Source organism: Lissotriton helveticus, chromosome 4_1 (assembly GCF_964261635.1).
Source record: "Lissotriton helveticus chromosome 4_1, aLisHel1.1, whole genome shotgun sequence".
Classification (NCBI taxonomy): Eukaryota; Metazoa; Chordata; class Amphibia; order Caudata; family Salamandridae; genus Lissotriton; species Lissotriton helveticus.
The window spans coordinates 371307402-371322849 of record NC_136063.1 but is presented as its reverse complement, the minus strand read 5'-3'; the positions used below and the strand labels follow the sequence as shown (position 1 = coordinate 371322849).

General features: G+C 41.7%; 1 protein-coding gene across 2 annotated transcripts in view; it reads right to left on the bottom strand.

Annotated features, from left to right (window-relative positions):
• Window positions 1-1244: 1244 nt before the first annotated feature.
• The window catches only part of TMEM74 (transmembrane protein 74), a 151249-nt gene continuing 137045 nt past the window's right edge, over window positions 1245-15448 (bottom strand). For both annotated transcript variants that reach the window (XM_078685574.1, XM_078685573.1), the window contains one exon: window positions 1245-3152. In XM_078685574.1, coding sequence (XP_078541700.1) covers window positions 2254-3093 — 840 coding nt within the window. In that variant the 5' untranslated portion in view covers window positions 3094-3152 and the 3' untranslated portion in view covers window positions 1245-2253. The remainder of the gene's footprint in view (window positions 3153-15448) is intronic.

The following is a 15448-nucleotide window of genomic DNA, read 5'->3' as shown; positions in this document are numbered from 1 at the left end:
CTTACCTTAATTCCTTTGTATGCATCAGCACTGGCAACGCATGCACCTCTTTTATTTTATTTACTATTGTATCAGCTATGTTGCTTGTAGCCAGCATGAAGCTCTAGGTCAGGTACACTAGCCAGGAATACAGAAAACCTAGTGCTGGTGTTCTTGTCGAAATGGAGCTGATGGGGCAGTTTGGGCTGGAGAGTTTGTAATCGAGCAGGACAAAGTCTGATTTTCACTAGGCAGCTACTTGTTTGGAGTGGTACAGTGGGCAAAATGCATGATGGACAGCAGGTAGCCTTACAAAGGAGTAAACAAACCTATCTGGGTTTGCTTGTGTACTGGACAGCACCTAGCCTGTGGTCAATTTGCCTTTGGTTGGTCTCTGTCTAATGTGGCACTGTAGGTGAAAAACAATAGACAGGAATGAGGCCTTGGGTGACCACTAGTGACAAAGATTAATTTAAGCATCCTGGCCATCACTTTGTTGTGTTGGGCTCTTTGGTGTAGCAGTCACAAATGGTTCATTTTGGTTGTGGGAGTAATCTGTCTGAATCTCTTATTTTTTAGAAAGGTTGATTTACATATGCTGAACATATTGTGATCTGGAAAGGATACGCCCTGCTATTTAGTCATTCTTGAGGACTTATCTAGTTAGTTATTGTGTGGGTTTCATGAGCGTCATCTTTTGTAAGTAGTTTTTATTGCCTTGTGAGGTACGCACCATTACCCCTCTTTCGCTGTTTGTCTGCGTGAAGCTTGATCCCTTGGTGAAGGCACTCGGTCTGATGTAGGAAATCTATAGGTTCTGGTGGTGGTGTTAGAAAAATGTGTGCGCCTGAAGACTCATAATCTCACATTTTTTCACCTTGGAGGTTACGGATAGTGGGTCCATATGCACAGTTTGGGTAGACCCGTGGTTTGGATGTTGTATTTTTTAGTCATTAGAGGAGTTCTTTTACCTCTTATAGGTTACTTGAAATCATACACATGCTGTAAATGCTGTCTTTCTTGTGTTTGATTGCTTGTTTAGGTGTGTCCAGACTGCAATGTCTTAACTTATCTATTGTTTGTTATAGTGATGGATTGTGATTTTGCTCTAAAGCAGGTGCAAATGTCTGTTGTGAAAAAAGGGCTTATTATTAATTTGTATATCATTTTGACATAATGGTAGGTGTCTGTGTTAAGGTTTTGTGGGTAATGTTTATTGCTGCACTTCGTTATCTTTTTTGATGCTTTGAATATTTGTTGCATAATGTTTGGTGCCGAGGTTCCCATTTATTATAAGGCTTACAGTTGATCTAGATCTAGACTGTCTAAAGCAAGTTCTTGTGAAAAGGTAGGAGTGTGAACAGGCAGGAGAGTTTATTAAATACATAGAAATTATATTAATGTTGTAAACATTGAAATTTTACTAATTAGTTGAAAGATTCACTTTATTGTTTTAATATTTTAGTATACATAGCTTAAAGAATGCTATTTCTTCCTATCGGTCACAGAGATCAATAAAGAAAAGGTTTCAAATTTAGAAATGTATATATATTATAAAATTAGATGGAATTTTCGAAATGTGAAAAATATGTTTTTTTTCTCTAGGAGATTCAATGACTTTCTGTTTATTCGATAATCACTGTTACTTATTATAACACTTCATAAAATTACTTTTTTACACCTGTACATTCCTGGAAGCATACCATAGCCCCATGATTTCTAATACACCAGGTTAGGCAAATAGATGAAATATGTTGCTCAGAGAATCTAAAAGATCTTAGTGTTCTACAAGTGTTAAGGTTGAGGTCAATAATATCTCAAATCTGAAGGAGAATACTGTACATTGAGAGTCAAATTTCAGGACAGTAAACATTTCGCACAACATGAAATGCCATCAGATTGTCACGAAGCATATGTAACTATGTATATATGTGAGTATCAATTCACTGCTTGTCAGCTTATTACATGCATACTCATTTTCAATTTATAAAATACATTAATGGAATTTGCATGATGGACACCTAACAAACACGCCCCTAATCAAAAAGGTGTAAAACTAACTAAAGTCCAACAGGAACAGAAATGTCAATAGTATTTAATTCTCAGTCTGCTTCTTACCAAACAAAAATATCAATATGATAAAATATTCAGTAATGTAAATTGTGTACAATCTTAATGTCAAAAAGTATTAGAACCGATAAAGCAATCAGCATTTTTTATTGTTTGTATCCTAGGGTGGTCCAGTTCAAACTCATGAAAAATCCGATAGGTTTATTAGTTCTCTAAGGCAAGCACATCTTCTTCGACCAATGTTAACTCAAGGGTGTTTTCCTGTGAGGGAGATTTCATTCTAAAGTTAAAAGATCCATATATTTTTGCTGATTCCTTGGAGGATGCAAACCGGTTCCTCCGATACAATTCACCTTTCCACATAGAGACCATTAATAGGGTTGAGAGCACTACTCCACCCAGCGTTAAGAGGCATAGTCCTGCAATCACACATCTATCCAGGTGAGCGCCCACTCGTGCGCTCTCTTTCTCAAGCCGCTCCATTTCTCTTGCTGGAATGGAATTCGGATCCACCTTTACATCCCTTGGTACAATGTAGGATATGATGACAAGCAAAATCCCAGTCACTAGAAACGTCACCGCACTGATGAAGCCATAATCTATTGATTTTCCTGACGAATCTGACACAGTTTCATCATCAGACAAGATGGAGGGGTCGTGAGTCCCAGCTGGTTGGATTGCTCTCTGTGAGTCATGGCAGTGCTCTGGGGTTTGGCCATCACGCAAAGATAGGGATGGGCTTCTGAATTCTAGATTGACATTTTCATCCACATGTATGAAGGAAGTCTCGAGTTCTTCAGAGCAACAGACTTTCCTCTTTACTGACTGGATATGAGAAATGTCTGGCTGGTCAAGAGATGCCACTGGAGAGTAAACATTCCATGGTTGTGCCATTTGTGCAGCTGCGCAGCGGCTTTCATGACAGCACATTGATTTATCTGCTGTATGTCGCCCATTGTCCCCAACGGAGGCATTTTCATTCCAGTCCACGTTGTTGCATACATCAGGTGTTCTGTTGTCTTTCGTGATGTACAGAAGCTCCATGGAAACCAGGATATTGACTCATGAACCGGAAGATCAAGCTAATCCATTCTTTGGAAGACCTGAAAACAATGACATAAAGCATGTATTACATTTGTATGAGATTAGTGCATGAGATGTGATTTTATAAAGGTAAAATATTGTAACATTCAATGTATTGTTTTTTTCTCCCTCAACTTAACAAGTAGATTGCCTTATAACCCGTTATCAGAATTAGAGCTAGATTTACCCAGATTTGAGTATTTGAGAGCAATAAATGAATCATTTAAAATCTTCTTATGCTGTTAACTGCAATAGTACATTGTTAAATCAATAAAAGATAAGAATGGAAGAGGAGAGAAGCTATTAAACAATAAGTAAGTTGCCTTAACAGATGTACCTTATCACCAACAGCCATGTCATTTAAGTATACGTATAAACTACAAGACTCGAATGCAAATTAATTTGCTTGTTGTGTAAGGAACACAACAGAAGAAAACTCAGACTCATGACGAATTTCACACTTAAGATAAATTACTCAAAGCTAATATACAAATCACAAATGAGGTGCAATGAGATTGTTTTTCGTTTTCTCTCTTACAACTATGTACTAAACAAGGAATGAAGGGATAACAGTAGTCAATCACATATGATCTAGTAAGCTTAATGCAAAATTAGGGTGTAAAATGTTTTGATTTGGAATTAAGATAACTTTTTAAAATAAATTGGTATCCAATTCTTTAGTGAGGAAAGGGACAGGAAACTGATTGCAGTTTACTTGGAGTTCATTCAATTCAACCTGTCAATGCCTGATGTTTGAAAGGTGGCTCTCTGTGAGAGGAATCGTCCAACCCAGAATGTGAGAAGCCACACTAAAATTAAGCTAATCACATAATAACATTTTGTCAAATGTAGGACTCTAGCAGCTCCAGGGCATGTTTGTGACATACACAAGCACCAGTACATTTACCCAAAACATATATATGATTTATCTCTAAGGAGCAAATTCAATTGTAGAATATACCAAGTTAGGCTAAAAGATTTGAACATTTATTTTAATATTACCACATAGTCATGAGTAGATCAACAATTCTGAGACCAGCAGATCCCAAAGAAAGAGCGCTCGGAATGGCATGGATGCATTTCAAATGAAGAGTGTGGGGGGAAGAAGTAGATCTGTTATTTTATACTCCACTGCAGTTCAATTTGAAGGAACTGAAAAGCATGAGTCTGAGTTTTCTGCTGCTTCCCAACTTGCTAAGTGCTCTATCTGAATACATAGATACATACATACATACATACAGACACATTATTTCCCTGTGATGCCCGGGTACCTGGGTCATCAGACAATGCTGTCTAAAACTAGAATTGAGGAAATATGAAACGTTTGAAGAAATTCCAAAGGATTTAGTATTTCTACGATGTGTTCAATAAAGGATTGCGTCACAAAGTTTGAATAATGGAAAAAGTAATTTTCTCAGAGCAGATCAGCGAACTTTCATCAGTATATACTGAAAATCCAGGTTTGGGGATTGAATGTGGTAGCTCAGATCACAGTGATAAAGGAGCACGGAGAACAGACCTCTATATTTTCCTTCTCTTGAAGTCAGATGCTTGAATAGATTGGTGAAAGTGTGCTAATGCCTTGTTCAGTTAATTTCTCCGGGATGAAGTTTACATGCTCGGCACACAGACAGATTGGTTTTATAAGTTGATAGATTTCTACTGAGTGAGAGGTTGCTAGGTTGTATCTGAAGCAAAGGTAGGCTGCTCTTCTAAATTTTAGTTGTCCCATCAATTATATTTCACCTAAAATCTTGGTCTTCATGAGCTCATTTAACTTTTATGTTGCGCTGCCCCCCCTAACTATATGTATAGTATATTGATCTGGAGAGTCACACTCCTTTTCTCGCTAGCCAAAATCACTGAATTGTCGTACTGCAATTTTTTTGTTACATAACAGGCTGTTCCCTCACAATGTACCGTACCTCGGATGCTAGACACTTTTGTACCAGAACGTATATTCTGCCAGCTACAACTAGTTACGAACCCTATGTCCTGCAAAGCAGGACTTTTTTCAATCCTGGACCAGGCTGTACTTAATGATGCGCATATGCCACATTTCAGAAGTTTATTAAGCTTCTATCCTGCAGCAACCCACGTGTGACAGTCCACCCTATCCCTGAAATCTGCATTGGCAAACTTCGCTAAATTCTTGTCCCTCTCTTGGTAATTTCGGCAGGAACTTTAAAATAACCATGCATTTTGAAAGTGCTTGTAGGAAACACTTCAATTTGGAAAGTCTGTGATATATACATTTTGTGTGGGTGTGTGAGTTGCTTCTAATGAAGGGTTATCTATTTAGCACAAGTTCTGCAAATAAGTATGATAATTATTGAATACTCCTCATACCGCCAGTGTGGACCACTGGAGTGCAGATTCCACAAGCGGGAAATGTAACTCCGCAGAGATGGCGTAACTGGCAACTTTCTTACTACAGTTTGCAAGACTACTGTGGCATTTGGAGGTCATTTGGTTGTGCCACTATTATGCTACCGACTTTTAGTACCACCTTTTCGCTAAGCTTTATTTTCTATTGGACGTACATGCAGATCCTTCACTTGTTACAACCACTTATTCAAACTCTCACCTTGTCTTTGAAACTTCAAAGTTTTGGTGCAATATTCTATTGTTAAGCATTGTATGCACATTTTGAGTCGCCATCATTATGGAAACCAGTGTTCAGACAACATTTCGTATTTTAAAATGTATTTTTATTAATTTATTTTTTCATTGGTGTTTTTCAATCTTTGATTACATAATCCAACCAGATTGCTGCCTTGAAAATTACTTTCTCCTTGCTCTAACGGCCTTTAGTAGCAGCACAAGATCAACAGTGAGCATGGAACCATCTAATGGTGAGAAAAAGACAAATCAAGAGGAAAAGAGGAAAATGTGAGGGTGATTGTCAAACCTGGGATGAGAGATAAGTACAAGGAAAGACACCTGTGCGATTTTGTCCAGCCTAGTAAAAAATCTGTTCTGGTGTATAGAAATGTGGGCCTGCGGGCTACTCAGAAAGGCTTAGGTACTGAGCAGCATAATTATAGAGATTGGTCAATAATATACTGGAGTGTTCACAGTGGGCTGTCCAGATTTAGGATAAGAGGGCAATTTTGGAATGAATGACATCTTAATCTTAAGGTTGCTATCTTGTAAAAAGAAGGCAGGATGTTGAGACATACATACATATAGATACATATATTGATACATAGATAGATACATTGTTGATGTCTGACAACACACATCATGCTGTCTCGTTTTCGTACACTGCCCTCAATACTACCCCTCCTGATCATGCCACAAGAGCTTGTACCAAATGGAATGCAGCGCTACAACAAACACTGATTGCCACAGCCTGTGCCAGGGTCTTAAAGCTGACCAAGAATATATCCCACATACCAGTTTAACTACATTCACCACACCTATCTCTCCCCGAACCGCATTCACTGTATGCTCCAGGCACTCTCCCTGGCATGTCCCCATAGCAAATTGCAGAATGCGGACTTCATGCCTATGGTATGGGTTTGCTTGCAATTAGCACAGGTGTGGAAGGAAGTTACATCCACAGTAATGGAACTGCCAACGCGCCCTCTCATCCCCACCCCTGATTCCTGCATATTCGCCCCTGGGAGAAGGGTGACAAACACTTGCATTGGTTTATTGCCCTGGCCTTTGTTCTGTTTAAACGAAACATATCTATGGCTTGGAAATCCCTTGCTCCTCCGGAGATTTGGGGCTGGCTTCATATATTGTGGACATCCAAAGTGGAGACACACACTCTTTGAGCACTATGCATGAGAGGCGACCCTCGCACGGGGTCAGGGATGGAAGGCATATTTGCTCGCAATTGAAGCCAAAACGGATGTACGCCCATCCTGAACACATTGAACAACAAAGACAATCAGTCATGCCGTAGTAACGGACAACACCATGGTGACCATCCTTACATGTACTGTTATTTATTCCCAACATTACTCAACATGTATCCCCCCCCGGGACAGACCCCTCTCAACACATGGCCACCTGAAAATGCAAACCTCTTGCCGTGGCGAGCCCTGCCCAATGGGTCTGCATGCCTTCCCTCAATTAGCAGGGACGCACACCCGTATAGCCTTGTGGCACTGTTCATCAATACATTTGTGATATGAATACGAACAGCTTTAGCATGCATTAATGTGTATAACTCAGACTGTAGAACTCTCACGTTGTTGGATTGTTATTCTCTTTATCATTTTCACTCCCATAGCCTCCCTCTTCCCCCTCCTCTTTTTCCCTGCACAGTAGGAGTCCACTTGGTAGTACTTAGTGTAGCCTAATAATCTAATGCACACGCCCCTTGCTTTAAAATGCCAAAAATTTATCATGCTACATTATCATATGTGTACATTACACAGTATGGGCTCTATTGTTATCTGCTGTGCACTGCACTCTATAAAAATCAATTAAAAAATAAAAATTAAGTCTGAAAGTAAACTTTTGACTGGGACCTAGCACTCAGCCTATCCGACCAGTGCTCCATCATGGTCAGACTAAAATGTTGACTGTGTCCCAGTTCAGTGCTACTAGATAGTTGTGATTGGCACTTTAAGCTTTTTGGAGCTAGAATGAATAATTTTTGGTGTATTCTTTGAATATTCATATCTCTGGTTCTCTACATGGGATGTTTGTCATTTTAGTGCCATTTAAAGTTAAAAATATTCTCTATTGTTATGAATTAGGATTGTACTTTTATTGTGTTGTTTAATTTACTTATTTACTGTTTTGGAAATATTAAATGCTTTACACATACCTGTCTCCTAAGTTAAGCCTGACTGCTCGTTTGTCAAGCTACAAGGGTTGAGCAAGGATTAATTAATTGAGACTTGAGTGGACCTATTGTTGATTGTTGTATTATTACTAGCTAAAGGAGAATACCTGCAACTACTAAAAACCCACTTCCCTACAATATTCTCATGGGTTGCACACAATTTTGCCCTGTAGCACAACTGCTACAAATATATTACTGATTCCTCCCACCAGGTATTTGCAAGACAGGCTAGCCCAGCAGACATGTATCGGCCACAAACATTTCAATTTGAGGACATTTGTGAACTAAGCCATTTGATTCCCCCCCACCCTCCAGCAGTAGCCTCGTGTTAAGGACTCTTTTTCCCCAAAAATGCAGAAAACTGTTGTCCTTTAAATGGCATCTGCCCCCCATAGTGTTTGAGGTGTCATTGTCAGATAAAAATAGGTTACAGAGGTCTGCACTCAAGCACATGGTGTCCACACCAACGGCAAGAGTCCCAGTTGTTCCCATTGGTGCACAAACTCATTATTATTTACTAGATGTTGTTGTAAAGAAATATCATGGCAAACATACAAGAATATCACTGCATACAATATCACAGGGAAGAATAAAAAATAAAAAAATTTCAATATGTTTTTCAATGAAGTTGTATGTGATATTTTTGAGTATTTTGTTATGTTTTGTTACATTGTGTTATAATTTACCATGTTAATGTTAAATATGCGTAATTATTTTCGAAAAGTTTTTTTTGTATTTGTAACATTCCTAAAGAAGTGTTTTTTATTTCATTTTTATTTTCTTCATTTATTGATGGATTGTTGAGCTTATAAGGATATGGGTAAGAAGCTTTTTAATATATAATTTATAGCTGTTTATTGATAATTTATTTATTTAAACTATTTTAACTGGTTGATTGGGTTATTATTTATGTGAATTATTTAGGTGCTAATATTAGATCACTTTATGTACCATGAATTAGTTTTTTTTTTTTTTTTTTTTTCGAAAACCTTTATTGTACAGAAAGAGCTCACAAATACGGGCCTACAACCCACCGGGCTGGCCACCACAGAGCCGAATGTCAGGAGCAATGCACAGAGTATCACAGTATACAAAGGCAAAGAAACAGGAGAAATAACAAGCATCTTAGAGCAATCACAGGAGATAAGAATTAGAAAGGTAGTTTTCATATTTTTAAAGGACGGGTTAGGGAGTACAGGAGTATGGCGGGCCGAGAGACAAACCAAAGGGGCGGGGCCGCGGCGGGCAGCAATACAATAATCGTAAAAAACACAGGAGAAGCAAATACGAAATAGGCATACCAATAAGCACCGGTCAAACCAACAGACATGAGGAAAGGCCATCGCACACATCGTCCAACGCCCGCCCACCGCAGCTACCACCTGTCCCACCGAACAGTACAGAAAAGGACCCAAATACAAGAACAATACGAAACGGACCCCCAATAAAAGAAAGGAACCCCGCATAAGGGGGGGGGGGAAAGGAAGGGGGAAGAAGGAAAGGAAGGGACTCTTATCCAAACACCCGCCCCCGGGCGACGAAACAGGAAAACAATAACCCGGTACAAATAGACATTGAAAATACAGAAAACACACCCAGCAAATCAGAATCATCGTGATACCGGAAAAATACCGCAGAAAGACACCAGGGGGACAGACGACGAGACAGAGCCCCGAAAGAAGGGATACACAAGGGCCATAGAACCAAAAAGGGAGAAGAAAGGAGGAAAAAGATCCCCCAAAAACAGCAACAGACCCCCCCACCCACCCCACAAGCCCACCCTACACCCCTGCAGAAGGCTACGGCCAACCCCCCAGCAGCGTGCCTGTCGCCCTAAATAGAACCCGAAATATAGGAGAAAGAAACAAGGTAGAAACAAAGGCAAAAAAGAGGGGCCAGGGAAAGGAAGGAACATCACACACGGGAGAGGGCAAAAAACAGTATTATCTGCAACCATCCCACCACCTGTGAAAAGGAGAGAGGCAGAGCCCACAGGAAGTTAAAACGACATCAGGATAAGTTTCAGGAGTCCCACGAAGTTACGCAACATCACAACAGCACATGTCGGTCATAGATCAAAAATAAGACTACCGCATATAATAAGTCACTTCAGCCCTGTCCGCTTTTGTCCAAGGTTGTAATCATCCAAACAAACAAAGTCCAAACGACGAGGGACACAGGGTTCAGGAGGAAATCCAGCGGCAGTCCTGAGGAGAAACGTGAAAGAAAATACGGAGAATATAAAAAAGTTACGGCACAATCTTCGCACCGCAGGCACAGTTCTATGGAAAAGTCCAATGAGGCAAGCCCAGCTGGGTCGGCACAGGCGCCCCGGCCGGGGAGCCGACGCGATGAGAAACAGAAAGGATCATCGAGGCCTGGACAGGATGTAAACGGACCGCAGACCAGCGGCCGAGGCAACAAAGCAGGACGACGAAGGGCGTCGGAGAGTCTCCAATTCAAGGATGCGGTCTCCGCCGGAGGCACAGAGACCAGGAGCACACCAGCCGTACCCTGCAACAAGGAAGCAAAATCCAACGACGGGGGCCCGCATAAATCAAAAAGTGGGTCCGCCTCCACAGGGGAAACAGGCGCAGCCACGGAAGTCCGCCAGGAGTATAGTGCATCCAGGACAACTTGAAGTGCAGGAAACCCTTCACAAGATCCGGCATCCGGGCCGTGTGGCGGGCCCCCAGTGCTCGCCCAGGCCCGGCAGGGACTCCCAGGGTCGGCCGCCATCTTAGGAGCCCAGCAAGCCCTCGGTCGTCGGGGGCCCCGGCCGGAGCAACACCAAAGCAAAAGGAGGTCAGCCGAACTGCGGCGGGGCGCCCCAAGGCAGGAAGGAGACCCACCAGAAGAAGGATGTTCGGCGGCCCCCTCGTGCCGCCGGCCCTGTTCTCCGAGCCCGGGCGGAAAATTCAAAATGGCCGGGCCGGGGAACAAAGGGGGGACCAAGCCGGATAAATGAGGAGGCTCTCCCGCAGGAGGCAGCGTCCGCGCCCCTAGGCCCAGGCCAGTCGGGTTCGCCAGCGGGCACAGCCGGCCTATTCGCACATCAGCCCCCGCAACCAGATCCACAGCGCCAGCAAGGGCCGACCATCGCGCTCCGTCACGTCCCGTCGCTGCCAGGAGGTCCAGGCCAGTCCGCCCCGAAGGCTCCGAGCGGGACCACCGCACAGGATCGACAGCACCCAGGAGCACCGGAGCAACGGGTAAGTGTCCGCAAAGTGCCCGCGGTACCGAAACACCGCAAGGAGGGCTTCCCGGGGCAGGAGAAATACAGGATAATCGAAGAAAAACAGGTGGTTGAACGGAGCCGAGCTAAAACGCGGCCATCTCGGTCGCGAGCTAGGCTCCTCCCCCATGAATTAGTTTTTTATATAATTATTGCTATTTAATATTTATTAAATAATTTTAAATATTGTTTAGTATTTGTTTTCTAGATAACTTTCAGTAATACTTTGTAGCTAGTTGGCTAGTGTGATAAGTGTTTCTAAATATATACTTATTCTATTATGTTTTTTTGTTGTAATATTTTTGTAGGTTGGATTTTTTACAGAAGTAGGGTGGAATGTGTTTTAATCTGTGATACTTTTTAAACATTTTAAATAGTTCACAACTGTAATACTGTACCTAAAATGGTAAAATACATCTGTAATTATCCTGCTTTTTTCATTCTGCAATTTTTGCGGTATTGCTGTTGTAGGGAAAATGAGTTTTAGAACCCCTCCCTTTTTCTCGGTTAATGGGTGTAAAGATATTACTTGCTATCCTGTGCTTAAAGACTTTGCTGAAAAATGTCAAAAGGTTTTCTCAGTTTTCTAGTTCAGAGTGGATGGCGCTGTGTAAATCCAATTCTTAAAAACGGTGCTGTAAAGCATACATTTGACCTGAGCACATTTAGGGCCTGAATACGATGTTGGTCAGAGTTGTCTCCGATCGACGCTGCTGGGGTTAGGGAACCGGCCGACCTCAGTTCGGCGGTGTGCAGTCGCAAGCTTCCATTTACTTCAATGGGAGCTTGTACGGCAAGCCAAAACCGCCTGCAGCATAAGCTTCCATTGAAAAATTGACGTTTTTAAACATCCCTGCACCGAGTGGCAGGCAGGATGTTAAGGGAGGGCACCGTAGATGTACCCTCAGGGCCACATTCGGAGGACCAGGGGGGAAGGCACCCAGCTAGGGGCCTGTAAAGTCACTTTCTGACAGACTTTCCATATCAGAAAGGCTGACATGGAAAGGCTGTCTGAAACCAACATCATAATCCCAACGACGAAAATGCCATCCTTACGGGATTATGAGGAGATTTTGACCGACCATCATATTGTGTCGGTCTGTCCCTCCGACTACCGTACAAATCCTAATGCGCCAGTCGGACCGCAGCAGTAGATGCGTTTCCAACTGCAACTGCCAAGCTGATGGTTGTGGTCCGAATTGCATTGTAATCAGGCCATTAGAGTGTTGGTGGTATTGTACAATACTCCATATAAGGAGTTGCACTCCAACTAAACCATGTATATAATTATACTTGTGCTTTAAAGTAACTTTAACCACGCACAGTGTTGCTATCAATGACGTAATTTCAGATATTACAGCGATGTTATCAATGATATCATAGAACATGTTATGAGTGATTTAATATGTGAAGTATTTAGCAGTGCGTGGCGAGAGCATGAATTCTAGTTACTTTAGGGCACACGTGCATTTCAGTGGTTTTCTTTATTTTAAATGGTATTTTCACCTAACTATAATGTCCATTTAGCCTTTCTTTTTTCAGTGAATTTCTTAGGTTTTTGTTAATGTAAAGAATGATATTATTACAGTTCCTAAATATAATGTCACTTTAACTTGTACTTTTCTCAGCAGATTTGCATTTTTTTTAAATGTATAGTGAGATGTCCAACCACAGATCCATAAAACAAGGATTTATTTTTACCTAGGAGCGGGTAGGAACGTCCTTTTGGGACCCCCTCCACATGGCCTAGGGAGTCAGGGTGCCCCTACGCTGCCCCCTTATATGTTTTATAATGAAAATTTCTAGGACATGGCGTCCAAGTCCCCAAGCTCTACGATGGCGGCTGCTACATTTTCTTCAGGTTGTGACCAGTTGATATTATCCCACGATCAGCCTTGTGGTTTCACAGATCCACGGGGGTTAGTCATGCATCACTGCGTGGGCAGGGTGCAGAGATCCTCCATTGCGGGTCCGCAGTGAATCTGCAATGTGATATATACATCAGCACTGAGCCTTTATTTCTCAAAATCTACTCGACAGGTTTAAACCAAACCACAAAATGGACCAAGATGTATCTTTCTGCAAATGTGGTGTACTTTCATTCAGCCATTTCTGTAGTATTGCTGTTGTGAGGGAAATGCATTTTGGAACCCTCCTCCCCTTTAATCTTTCCAGGAAGGAGCTGAGGTTGGTGACAGGTTTTATGTCTGAAGAATGATTGCACTCATTAGTTCATACATTTATATTGGTATGTGGTAGTCAGTGGCAGCAAAGGTCTTATGGCCAAAGTGTGGTTTGGTAATGAAAAGGGTTCCGTTTTTTGTATAGGGATTGGAAACATCATATAGCTGCTGAGCTGTAGAGTTATGATTATTCGAGACACATAACACCAACACAGATCAGATTTGATGGTGGCACCTATAAGGTCTGCCATAGTGATTAGATTTGGACAGAAATAGTTCAAGAAAATTAAAGCAAAAGCATACTTTGATCAAAGCTGAACATGTGTACCAGAACCGTGGCATATAAATGATGATGCACTGTATTTTAGCAAGATATAGACCTATGGGACCCGGTAGGAGTGGGTAGGTCGACAGTCTACGGGGACGTCGCACAACCCTGAGTACATGAGAAGGTCTCATGTCTGACCTACCATGTACTATTGAAGCCTGGTTAGTCTACTGAATTGGGTGGTTCCAGACTTGACAGGTACACTACAACAGGTAGATATACGGTTGATGTGAGTATGAATCCATGTCATGAACCATAAAGTGTAGATAGTCTTCACTGTTTCGGTCCTGAAGAATCGCACGTAGAATAGACACTGAGCGGGAAACATGTTGACCTTCATTCACCAATAGGGACGCTGAAACCAAGACATTAAGCTTAGGGGAGCGCCCTATTATTATTTTTTTTTACTTAGGGTAGGAGACCTAAAGAATAAAGGTTGATCTCACGGGTACTCCCAGTCCTATTTTAAACCACTTAACCATCATATACATCTACACATCTCTGGCCCCTCACCCCTACTTCACCAAATGGCGATTGGAAAAAGATCTCTGCGAAAGCACCCCTACTATAGGGAGTCCACTGTGTATTGCACCACCGACACAATAAGGAGTAGCCCAGATGATGAAGGATGACACCTGAAAGGGCGTGTGAGGGCATTAAAATCCAATATATGGACTCCCAACTTAGAACCCTCAAGGTCAAGTTGGTAGCATTTCCCTGACTCTGATATCTAACCATTTAGGAATAGCATAAACTTTATTTCTGATACAGATTTTCAGCACCCATTACTGAAGTCAAGAATTAGGGCATACTGACATCAACCAGCCCCATTGAGCATGTATAGGCATATACATCCGACTCTTGGTACATCAGCGGCTTGAAGACATTAAAACGGAGGAGTTAACATTTGGCACGCCTGGAATTGAAGGGAACTACTTTGAACGCCAATGTGATCCTTGTGAAAGAGTAGAATGCCGTCACTCACAGTGAGGTTAGCTAATGTCTGAGGTGGCCTGACCCATTGCCCCATGCTGTATGCTTTAATGGATGACACAACAGCAGGCCAAAAGATGGAGAAGCTTGGTTTAATGTAGTATAATTTTAGTACACTTAAAAGGTGTTGGCTAATGCTAGACTTAAAAAGGGGCTTGAAGAGAAGCCTCCTAATAATGCCTTATTAAAGAAGACCAACAGGAAAATAAGAAGGGGGGTTACAAGAGAAATGAAAGCACGATGAAGAGCAGTCACAGGAAACAAACCTGCAGAACATTATTTGTTGCTATAAAAGGCATGCATCAGGCTAGGTTAATCAGCCTTATGAACAATATTTCTTAGGAAAGATACACGGAAACTGGCACAACTTACAAGCGTCATCATAACAGGATTTCCCTGTTTTGTTTTTCTCTGAATTTACTTGAAACCACTTGGGAGCTCAATCACATCTCATATCATGAGTGTGGCTTCCCACTCTGAAAGCAGCCCAGGCCTTTTCCAAAAACTGAGGACCCTACAAAGATTAACTGGTAGTAGTAAATTTACCATAAGTAAAAGTACTCTAACACTTTTGAAGAACTTTAAAACTTTTTGCTATTCACCATTTAGAAGTGTAAGGTTACTCAAAAGTGTAGGCTTTAATTTTCACCCAACCTCCCAGCTTAGATGACTTCTGTTTTAGAACAGCCTGAGAGGATGTTGGGCCAGTATGCACAGTGTGCACACTATTATGGAAGCAATAAAACAATACTCTTGTAGTACCATACACA